This window comes from Petaurus breviceps, unplaced genomic scaffold (assembly GCF_028583685.1).
Source record: "Petaurus breviceps papuanus isolate PSGF00001 unplaced genomic scaffold, PetGlider_PUasm1.0 174, whole genome shotgun sequence".
In the NCBI taxonomy this organism is placed as follows: Eukaryota; Metazoa; Chordata; class Mammalia; order Diprotodontia; family Petauridae; genus Petaurus; species Petaurus breviceps.
In genome coordinates this window covers 11352896-11364559 of record NW_027185761.1, presented here as the reverse complement: position 1 = coordinate 11364559, position 11664 = coordinate 11352896, and the positions used below count along the sequence as shown (strand labels likewise).

At 45.8% G+C, this 11664-nt stretch overlaps 1 protein-coding gene across 6 annotated transcripts in view; it reads right to left on the bottom strand.

Moving 5' to 3' along the window:
* The window catches only part of WNK2 (WNK lysine deficient protein kinase 2), a 234188-nt gene extending 224380 nt beyond the window's left edge, over positions 1–9808 (bottom strand). For all 6 annotated transcript variants that reach the window (XM_069083745.1, XM_069083746.1, XM_069083747.1 and 3 more), the window contains exons 1-2: positions 9456–9808; positions 7867–8705 (exon numbers count right to left, since the gene is read on the bottom strand). In XM_069083745.1, coding sequence (XP_068939846.1) covers positions 7867–8703 — 837 coding nt within the window. In that variant the 5' untranslated portion in view covers positions 8704–8705; positions 9456–9808. The remainder of the gene's footprint in view (positions 1–7866; positions 8706–9455) is intronic.
* Positions 9809–11664: the final 1856 nt, after the last annotated feature.

Here is an 11664-nt window from a genome sequence, read left to right as displayed (position 1 = left end):
CAACAACGGCTTCCCATAGTCTCATCTGATCAAATCACAGAACACTTCTCAAAGTGAGCCCCAAAACAAAGCCTCAAATCAGGGTTTATATAGCCTTCTCCTGGCTCACAGAATCTAACAACCTCCTGGACTCACAGGCCAATCAAAAAGTATCTACTGAAAAACAAGCCTCCCACCCCAGGCTCCAGGTGCACTTTAGCCTAGGGGCAGGGAAGATCTCAAAAATTTACATTCCCATTACAACAAACCATATCCTCTCAATAGAATTCAAACTCAGTGGAGCAAGAAACTTTCTTCCACTGTTGTCTTTGTCACCCCAATACCTGGCACATAGTATAGGCTTAATAAATCAATAAACGAATGAATGAATGAATGAACTCTTGTTGAATTAAATTCATCCTCAAAAGCCCTGCAAATTTGTCAGATACCACAAAGAACAGAAGGATAATACGGACACTGTCCACTCCCCATTGGTTTTCCTACTCAACCATCACTCAATTAGCTGTGCTCATGAAGAGATACAGATAAGGAAAATTCACCTGTACAGTAGGCTTAATTAAACTCACTAGTTTCAACCTTCTAGTATTGAAGAGAGTTAGGGGAAACTAAAAGCATTATAGGTTGAAGAAATAGTACAAATAGAGGTACTTCTCATGGGAAGACCCCAAGGCATATTTGGGGTTTGACTGTAAAGTTCAAGCAGTGAAAGATGAGTGATAAGACTGGAAATGCCAGTTGCAACTGAATCATGACAGGACAGAAAGAAGGGAGATGAGTTTTGTTTTAGACATGTCAAAACTGAGATGGTGATAGGAAATGTAGGTGAGATATATGTCAAGCATGCAATCAAAAAAGTAAAAAGTCAGCACTAGAGATAGAAATTTTGAAAGCATCTATAGAGAGAAGTCAATTTAAGCTATAGGAATGAATTAAGTCAATTAACACCTACTATATATCATTTACCAGGGAAGAGATCACCAGGGACAGTAATCAAGTGAAGAAAAAGTGGGAATCAAGCACAGAATCTTTGGGGAATACCTGCATTTAGGGTAAGAGAAAAAGTCAGCAAAGGTAACAGAGAAGGAAAGAGAGAGGAGGAGAATCAGTATAAAGCAACATCATCATAGAATCATGCTGAAAAATCAAATTCCCCTCCAAGGAGCATACCTTAATAAGATACCTCATTACCCAGAAGAAAGAGAAAAGGAACCAAGAACTGATGGGTAACCCAGGGTACAGAGACAAAGGACAGCAAATACACAGTCAGGCATGAGGACAAATGAGGAAGAACCCTGTGGGGAAAGGAAAGTGGCAAGGATAACAGCTGCAGGAACAGACCAGTGGGAGCTTGGATATATGCAGGAATTTTTCCCTGAACTTTTCCCCTCAGTGACCTAATCAGACCTATGCATGAGGAAGATTACTTTGGCAATAGTGTAAAAGAGAGGTTGGAGAAAGGAGATCAGTTAGGATATTATTTCAACTGTTCACATGATAGGGGGCTGAACTGTGGGGTAACAGTGGGAATAGGGAGAAAAGAGCTCCCTAGAAGCTAAAGTAAGTGGGTGGGACAAAAAGAAATTAATCAAAGAGAGTTAGACTTATTAAATTCACCCAAAGATGGTATCAAGCACCAATGAAAATCAAATAAAATACTAACAGCATAAGAATACAGAAGGACAAAGATATATCCCACAGAGCTCTGAAAGAAAACAAAACAACTAGAGGAACATGAAAATGGGACAGCAATGGAGATTTGAGTTGTTTTTATGGGCAAGTGGGATGCAACCAAGCAGTCCTGGAAACTTCACTTACTTGTTTGGTGATGAGTTATGTAAGACTTGTAAACTAGGGCCACATAAATGGCTATTTAAAATTAAAAGAACATATGAGGATCAAAGACAACATACGAAAGGGTTCGGCAAACTTTAAGCGTTACTACAAATGCAAGGTAAGCAAGAAGCTGAAATAAACCATCAATGCCCTGAATAATTTAGAGCTTGCTACCCAAGTTCCAAAACAATGTCATCATGGGCACCAAGAAAGATTTCTTTCTCTGATCAGTCTCAAAGGGTGACTGTTCCCCTGTATTCCCACATCTGAAGAATCCAAGGAGAGGGGGAGAAAAGTCAAGAGGTCCCAGTTATATTTGAATAGAGAAGTAATGACATATACAACTCTAGAAACCACTCCTTTAATCATATGACAGATCAGAAGTTACAGTAGTAATTATTAACAAATGATAATTATTATTATCATTATTATAATAAAACCAGTCATCCTTGCTAAAGTCTTTGTCTAATGCTCAGAGGTGACCCTGGGATCTCCAAGGCTGTGCCAGCAAGACACAAGTTTTGCCAAGTCCTACCCAAGCTGGAAAGTCCTTGAGTACAAGCCTGGCAACAGACTATGTCTGTCATCTGAGGAACCAATGAACTAAGTTTGGAGAAGCTCAGGATCAGAGGACTGGCCACTAGATGAATATTTTGGCTGAAGCAATTCCTGAAATAATGTCCTAAGGACAGGAGGGTTTGTGATGTGCTTTGATGGAAGGAATTCCCATTGTAATAACAATCATTTAAAAAAAAGAATAAACTCCCATTTAGATGGCCCTTAGTTTAGGGTATTTTCTCAACAACTCTGTGATGTGGGTAGTGCCGGCATAATCAGCCTTATCTGAGTTACAGGATTTGATTTGCCCTTACATAGGTTACATAGCTAATATGGGCCAGAAATGAGACTCAACCCAGGGGCTTGACTTGAAGGCCTATGCTCTCTCCATGATACTACACTTGTCAGTAGGTGGGTCAAAAAAATGGAAGAAGACAGAGAAAGGAAGAAGTAAAGGGAGCTGGAGGTGTACATGGAAGTTTGAGAAATGGAATTTTAAGTAACTAAGTAAAAAAAGTAAAAAACTAAAGTAAATAAGAATTTAAGTAAAGAAGGTATGGAAGAGATCGGTTATAGCATCACATATTTGGAACTGCAAGGGACCTCAAAGGCTATTAAGTCCAACCCTTTTATTTTACACATGAGGAAACTGAGGCTCAGAAAGGTTAAGTGACTTTCTTAGGGTCACATAGCTAGTAAGTGTCTGAGCTGGAATTTGAACTCAGATCTTTCTGATACCAGATCCTTACTTGAACTGCAACACACTGCCAACCAAGTACACGATTATAAAATACTGGTGTGACCTCTAATTTTTTTGGTAAGCTTCCAATGCTGGCCCTATGTCAAGATTAATTGTCATTTCTCTCTACAATAATATCTCACTTAAGCCAGAGTTCACAAGGGAGAACCAGGAAGCAAGCCAAAGAAGGGGGGGGGGGAAGCCCCTAAGTCTCCAAAAGGGAGATGATACACAAAAATTCACAAATTCATGTCTTCTACTAGAACTCCATAAGCCCTAAATCGCAGCCTGTTTTCTCTCATATCTGGGACAATTCTAACAAGGATGGATGCACAGTTTCCACTTGTACAGCATATTGGAGATAGCTGAAGAGCCAAGAAGAAAGCAAATGAATTAATACCATTCTCCATAGGTCACTGCTAAAATAAATTAGAATGGAAGAGAGGGCATCTTTAAAGAGCAAATTCAGTAAGAGTTTGAAGACTTTTTAGGGTTGGCCAAGCAGGCTTCTCCACTTCTGTAACTTCCAAAGGCATCACCAAACACAACACATGAGTACCCTGGGATATCAACAAAGGATTAAATTATATTCAGTGTCGTATACTTAACAAGATGGGAGAAAATACACACATCCTCTAAATATTTAAATACTCAGTGCTGCTGCTTAAAGGGTTAAGCTTCAGTCACCTGGAAAATTCGGCTGTATCAAAAACTTATTCCTAGGACAAAGAAGTATTATTGTACCTGTGTTCATATGATTCAGCACAAAAATTGGTTCCCTCCTGATTCAGGGAATTGAGGGGAATATATATTACATGTACATATATTATATATATACATATTATACATTTAAACATTCTTCACTTATGGTTTAAGAATCTGTATACTCTTCAAAAGTCTGTACCAATTTGGGGCATGATAATGAGAAACTTAAGAGTGGTTGAAAAAAATTGAGGAGAATAATTATAGATGGGAATGTTCTGGAGGACCAAAGATCAAAAGCTCTGGGGGAATGAAGGGAATATGGAACTCACTGATCTATATTTAAGTCAACAAAATCTCCAAACCCGAAAAGCTACACAAAAGCAAAAGACTTTAATGAGCAGAAAGGCTAGACTATCTGTAATCCAATTTTAAAGGAAAAAAAGTCTTTTACTGTATCCATAGCAGCCATTTGACCTTTACTCTGCTCAATGTTACTACCAATATGACCACTGATCATAAATACATTTTTAAAATACTTAAGATAGTTTCTTTTAAAAATCCCTGAGCTCCAATTATCACTTTCTATGCTTATGACTCCCAAATCTGTAGATCATCTCTCAATTTTCAACTTCCTGCAAGTCAACTCCACCAAATTATCTCCAATCACCTCACACTCATCATGTTCCAAACTGAATTCACCATCTTTCCTTCAAAAACAGGTCCTTCTCTTAACTTTTCTCATCTAGTCAGCCATCCTCTCTTTGCTTGGTTTCTTGGGTCTTTTGAAGACATCTCTGACCCTCTTTTGTCTCCACAGCCAAATAGTAAGACCTTTTGAGCCTTCTTTCACAATGTTGCTCTCATCTGTCTGGTTTCCTACTCCCACTGCCAGCACTCTTAACACCTTAATAAGATTCCAGAAAACTTTCAAATGGGCCTCAACTTTCTCTCCAAATCCATTGTGCTATGTTTCCAGGTTCATATCCCTCGAACACTGCTTTCATCATGTCATTCCTCTCTTCAAATGCTTTCTGGAGTCAAACAGGACAAAGTCAAAATACCTTAAGTTGACATTCAAAGCCCTCCAATGATCTGGCCCTTCCAGTCTTATCTCATTCCTCCCCAGAGCAAACCTTTCCTCTGCTGGACTCAGAAAGATCTTATCTACTCATGAAATCTCTCCCCCCTCCCAACCTTCCATCAGTTTCCAAATTTCACCTTTGCAACATCTCTCTATGATGCTTTTTAGGACACTGCTAGCCCTCTGGTGCAGGCCCTTATCACCTCACACCCAGACTATTTCCAACAGCCAGTGGCCTCCCTCAAGTCTCTCCTCCCCTCAATTCATCCTCCATTCAGCAGATAAAGTGATTTTCCTAAAGGGCAGGTTTGATCCTGTCAAACCCCCTACTCAATACAAAATTGTCTCTCACCCTCCTTATCTTCCTTCAAGGCCCCACAAGGCCCCACTCAGATTCCGCCTCTTCCAAAAAAAACTTTTCTCTAACCAGCCCAGCAGAACTGAACTCTCCCTTCTTCAGATTCCAACAAAACTTCCTGTGTGTACCTCTCATCTGGCATTAATCCTAGCCACCTTATATGGTAGAGTGGTTTTTGTTGGCATGTTTATGATTTTTTAACACGTCATTTTTCCCCAGTTTTAAATTGCTAAGCTACTAGAGGGCAACCACTATACCTCAGACTTTATTCCACACAGCATCTGGCAGGCACTGAAATATTTTATGATCTACACCACCATTCTATTTAGCCCTTCCACCTATAAAGAATCCAAGGTGTTGGCTCTTAAGTTCACAATAAAAAAAAAAAAGAATTCTAGAGTATCCTTCCTTCATTAGAAAAACGACCTTGAAACTTCATTTAGTTTATCTTTCTGCTTTAAGGGGAAGCATTGATGTCTATAGTGTAAAGAGGGGATGGATTTGGAATTAGAAGACCTAGCCTCTGGACAATGCCAATCGCTACCCGTGTGACTCTGTCCAGATCACTTAGCTACTCTGAATTCTGACCAGACAGCCTTAAGATCCCTTACTACCAGCGTGACTTTAAGCCTCTGGCTTTCAATTTTCTCATCTTACTGGACTTATGACCTCTAAATCACCTATCACAGTCCTTTAGACTTTCAGAAATATGGCTGGATACCTTCTGTTAAGTTTTTTAAAGAAAGAATTAACCACCTCCTGTAGTGCTGTAGTGGTGTGCTCTTCACCTTTTGAACTTTATCCCTCCTGAACTGAGGACTGTTGTACTGTTCTATAACCTACAAAATAGACCTCAATTGACTGAGCACCTGTTTTACGTACAGCACAATGCCAAGCTATTTGGCAGTCATGGAAAAGTTGGGGGGGGTGAAGAAGAAAGGACAACAATTCAGAAATTATTAGTATTACAATTATACAAGTTCTTCTGGAAAGACTCTCTTGCTTCTCCTTCCTTAGGTTTTTCTTTTCTGACTTGCCTTCTCATCTAACCAAAGTCACTGCTTACTGAACAACTGGTGAGAGTCGATGCCTTGGGTTCCGGGTTCCTCAACACTGCGGCCTTCCTGACTTGTCTTTTTTTCCTGACCAGCTTCCAAGTTGCTGGCTCTGCAGCTGCCAAACTCAGCAGTATACACAAGCTAAGGTAGAACAGATACGGCTAATTCCCCCACCCCCAACTCCAGCACACAGAATTTCATAAATTTGTATTGGAAAAGAAAACAAAATCAACCGAAAAAATGTATGAGATGGAAAGTAAAGAACTGTATTCTGAATTTCTAGAGAAAGATCCAAGCCCTGGAACCTCAATGTAATTGAATTAGACAGACTTCCCCAATTACATCTAGGTTCCCTCCAGGAACATACCTAGATGACATGGGGATTGATGTGGTATAGCTGAATCATATTTCTGGTACCCAAATAGTAGTCTGCAAGGCTATCAAAAATTAGCCTAGGTGGCACTAAGGACTATCTTACTTGGTCATTGCATCAGACCTGGAATTCACTCCTAAAGTTTTTGCCTTGGTGTCACTGGGGTCTAGATCCCAGTTCAAATAATAGCTTACAGAAATCCCAGGGGTAATTAGACTAAGAAAACCCAGAATGGCTGACTACTGCAATTCTTTCCTATTAGGTACTGATAAAATAGAGATTTAGACAATTGGACCTCAAGGCTTCCCAAAACTGCCCTTTAATGTCACCTTTATATAATCACACAGAAGGCACAGCCAATGTGTGGTGAACTTATGAAAAATTCATGCTCAGGGATGGTCCTTACTTTTAAACTCACATCTCCTATGATTTTGTTTCAAGACCTTCAACAATTCATTAATCCATTTAAGGAACCAATAGCCTTGACACCCTCATCCAGCTGCCATGTTCTACTTCATCACCACCTTCTCCAGAGCAATTGTTTTTTAAATGGAATTAGGAGTACATATATATTTGGCACCTAGTTCCCCAATGCTAAGTAATCTGTGACAAAGCCCTCTGGGTGGGCATTCCTAATAGGATTGGAGCTTTCCTTCAAACCAACACACTAAACTAGAATTTCAGCGTTTTCGTTTTTTAAAAACAAAAAATGATGCTACTACCCTTGCTAAAACCCCACAAGTTTCTAGTTTTTAATATGGCAGGTGGCACTCTCCTTCCCCAGTGACTGACTAGTCTTTCAATAACTCCTATGACAAGAAAACTACCCCCAGACAGAAACCGAACCCATGGCCTAAAGGTCCAGAAAGAAAGGGGTTCTACAGAGATAACAATGAACTTATTAGTCACGGTAAATGCATTAGAAGGGACCCGAACAGCACATAACCTTTCATAAATGGCAAGGAAAGGGGAAATGCAGGTGGCTTTAAGGAAGCTCTCCAGTTAACCCACAGAATGATCAAACCAGGCCTCAGGCTGTGAGATGCACAAGCCTGGCCCAAGGGAGGGATTGGGGTAGCAGAGGGGGGCAAAGCCGTAAGGAGTGGGGGTGGGGAGAAATGGGGTTGGCCCACCTCACTAAGCAAAGTAAGAAATGATTACCTGAAGTTCACACCAGGCCACTTCCACCCAGGTCTCGGTGTCCAGCCCCTTGTAGACAGTCTTGAAGGAGCCCCGACCCAGCTCTATATCAAATTTGAGGAACCTGCCATCTGGGGATGTTGCCACCGCCTTCAAGTCGTCTTCATCATCTTCCTCCTCCTCCTCAGGCTCCTCTTTTTTGGTGGGCCCGGGTTCAGACTTCACCTCTGCCGGGGCCGCCGAGGCCGCCACCGTGGCGGCCTCCTTCTCCACATCCTGGCTGCTCTCCGCGGCCGAAGAGGCGACCGCGCTCGCAGGAGCCGCTCCATCCCCCTGGCTGCCGGGGCCAGGGCTGGCTTCTCGAGCAGCCTCGGGGACCGGGGTGCCTGCTGGTGGCGGTGGGGTCCCTGGGAGTTCAGGCGCTGCGCGCACCCCTCCGCCCTTAGCCCGCTCCGCAATGAGCCGGCGCGTCTTGGAGAGCAGAAGGACCTTGCGCAGGGGCTGCGGAGGTTGGGGGGAAGGCTCCGGCTCTGGGGGCTCCAAACCGGGCAACTCCTCCTGGTCGGAGTCCACCACGCTGCGCCGCAGGAAGCGCTGGTGCACTAGCTTGGGGTCCCTGACGCACCGATTCGGAACTGCCCAGCTGCCCTTGGGCGCTGCTGCTGCTGCAGCCGCCACATTCACGCTGGGTTCCGGCATCTTCTCCGATCGGGGATGGGCACTGGGATCTGCTGCAGCCGAGGGCTCCTCACCGTCCGCGTTGCCGCCGCTGCCCCCCGGCTGAGCGTCACCGCTGGCCTCAGTCCGGGTTTCCATCAGCGTGCCGGGGTGGTCTCTCCTGGCGGCATCGCGGTCCATCTCTGTAGAGCGCAGAGAGGGAAAGGGTGAGAATGGAAGGGGGATGGGAGAACTTCCCAGCCCAGCCTGTCACCTGCGGCGGCGGCGGCGCGCTCTTTGACGCAGCCCCTTAGCGCCCGGGCGCAGGCAGGCTGCCCGCCGGCCCTGGGGGGGCAGGGGAGGACGCCGAGGCAGAACCCCCACACCCCAGCCCACCCCCACCCACGCTGTGACCCCGCACCCGGATACTCCAGGGAGCCGCGGCCGCAGAGAGAGCTCCGGGAGCGGAGCAAAGCCCGAGGAAAAAAGGGGTGGGGAAGAGGGGGCGGGGGAGCTGGAGACACAAAGCTGAGCGCCCGCGCGCGGCGGGGGGCGCCGATGGAGCCCGGCCAGGGGGGAACAGGTCAGGGCTACCCAAAGGGGCAGCTCCCCCTTCCGGATGCTCCCCGAAGCCGGGGCTGGAGCCCAGGGCCCACGGGGGGAGACTGGAGGAGGTGCGTCCTCTCGGAGACAACGAGGGAGAGAGGCTGCGGCGGCGGCCGGGCTCAAGGGCGGTTGCGGCGGCTGCGGGCGGCTCCACAAAGGAGGGCGGAGGGACTGACGGACGGAGGAGGGCGCTGGGGCCCGTGGGTGGGGAGGGGGCTGCAGCAAAACCCACACAAAGGCAGAGAGCTGGAGGAGAGGAGCTAGGAGGGAAGGAAGCAGAAAAGAGCGGAGCTAAAGGGAGGGGAAGAAGAGGAGGAGGGAGGGGGCGCACGAGCTGCGGTACTCACAGGGCGAGCGGGCGCCTTCCATCCTCACAGCCTGGCCGGAGGAGAGGGCAGCTGCGCCCGGCTCTTCTCTGCGGGTCCCGAGCTCCGGCAGTCTCAGCTCTCCCAGCACCTGGGCTCTTCTCCCCTGGCCGCTGGTCCCTGGGTTCGTGGCTCTGCGCTACCCCGACCCCGCCCCGGGATTCTCCGAGCTCCCGCAGGAGACTGCGGACCTGCCTCCCCGCTTGCTCGCTCGCCTCCTGCCCCAGGTGTCCCGAAGCGGAGGGGGCGGCACGGGGCAGCGTGGGGCAGCTTCTGGTTAATGAGCGCACTGAACGGCTAGCTCCCCAGCAACCCGGCAAGGCGGCGAGGGAGGGACCACCGCTCGCCCCGCCCCACCTAGTGCCCTAGGGGGGGAGGGGAAAGGGGGAGGAGCTTAGCCTTTCTGGCCCCTTCTACTTTTGAGGACCAGAAGTGGTCTTCTACTGGGGTCAGAGCTCGGCGTCTCTTCATCCCTTCCCTTCCCCCTTCCCATTCCTTAGCCACCTCCTGCCCCATGAATTGGAACAACTGTCCAGCCGTGCTTTCTCCAATGTCACCTGAAGGATGTCTTGGAAATAGCATGGGATTAGCTATGGAGGGCCTGGGTTAGAATTATGGCTCTGACTAGCCACCAGTGTGACCTTGAGCACTTAACCTAAGACTCAGTTTCCTTATGTGAAGGATGTGGGGATTGAATCTAATGATCTGCAAATTCTAAATCTATCTTCCTCCCAGTTCCCCAATGAAGTGGGCTGACCCTCTGAATACTATTGACCCTGAGCTAATCACTCCACCTCCCAGTGCTTCCGGTAAATGTTTAAAATAAAAGTTAACAGATTAGTGTCAGTGGAGGGATTTTCTACCTTTCTAGTTCTCCTTGCTGAAGAATGTGCCCATCCAGCTCTTCTACCTCCCCCTTGCCCCAACAAAAAAGACCGTGGTAGCACTGCTTTCCTCCCATGCTCACTTTGAATTGTCTCTTTACCTTTACCTTTTCAAGACCAGATTTCCATTGTAATTTTTTTGGCTAGTAAATATATATTCTGCATTAGGTCAAAAAGAGAGACACATATACAGTACTATAATTTGCCCCTGCCTGTCACCCCCACCTCCACCCCAGGGATGGACTTACCTTTAATGGTGGCCACACCTGGCAATCCACAGGCTCAGACAAAGCATCGGCCCCACCCTTCCTTAAAGCTGGCCTCATCTGAATGCTGAGCTCAGGACTCCCCAGCCCCATTCTCATCTGTTTAGGGAAGCAGTGGCAACTGAGATCATAGGATTTTATAATAGCTAGCATTCATATAATAGCTAGGGCAGCCAGGTGGCCTAGGGGATAAAGATCTCCAGACCTGGAGTCAGGAAGACCCAAGTTCAAATGTGACCTCAGATGCTTACTAGCTGTGTGACCCAGTGCAAAGGTTTGCCTCAGTTTCCTCATCTGCAGAATGAACTGGAGAAGGAAATGGCAAATCACTCTCTAGTATTTTTGCCAAGAAAATCCCAAATGGGGTCACCAAGAGCAGCTGAGACTGAACAACAATGTCGCACTGTAAATTTTGAAGCACATTTTGTATGTTATCTCAGCTTATCCTCACAACAACCCTACAGGTAAGTACTATTATTTTCTCCATTTTATAGATAAGAAAATTGAGGCTGAGAGATTTTTGCCTAAGGTCAATAGAGGTAGCTTTTAAAGGTATGTGGTAGTAAGTAAGCTTAGATTCTCCCAAAGTGCAGTGTTCTATTCACTCTACCATCTAGGTCATCTAACCCAGCTCCCTAATTTAGAAGAAGAGGGAACCTAGGCACTCTGAGACTAAGTGCCTTTCCCAAAGTTATACATGACAGTAGCATAACTCCAATTTGAATTCAGATCCTCTGATTATAAACTCTATGTACTTCCCACACTACCGGGTGGGTAAGTTGTGGTGTAAGGGGAGGAGTCCTGGATTTGCAATCAGAAAACTTCCAACTTTGCTACTAATTATATGTAACCTTGGGTGAGCCATTTCTTGATTCTGATCCTCCAAATCCTCTTATGTAAAATTAGGGTGATTATTGAGATTGGGTCTTGAAAATATTTTTCCTCTAGCAGCCAATGGTTCCAGAATGGAACTCCATACTCTTGAGCTGTATGTGGGTTTCCAGGCCTCAGAATTTTCACTTCCTTTCTGTATCAAGAGAG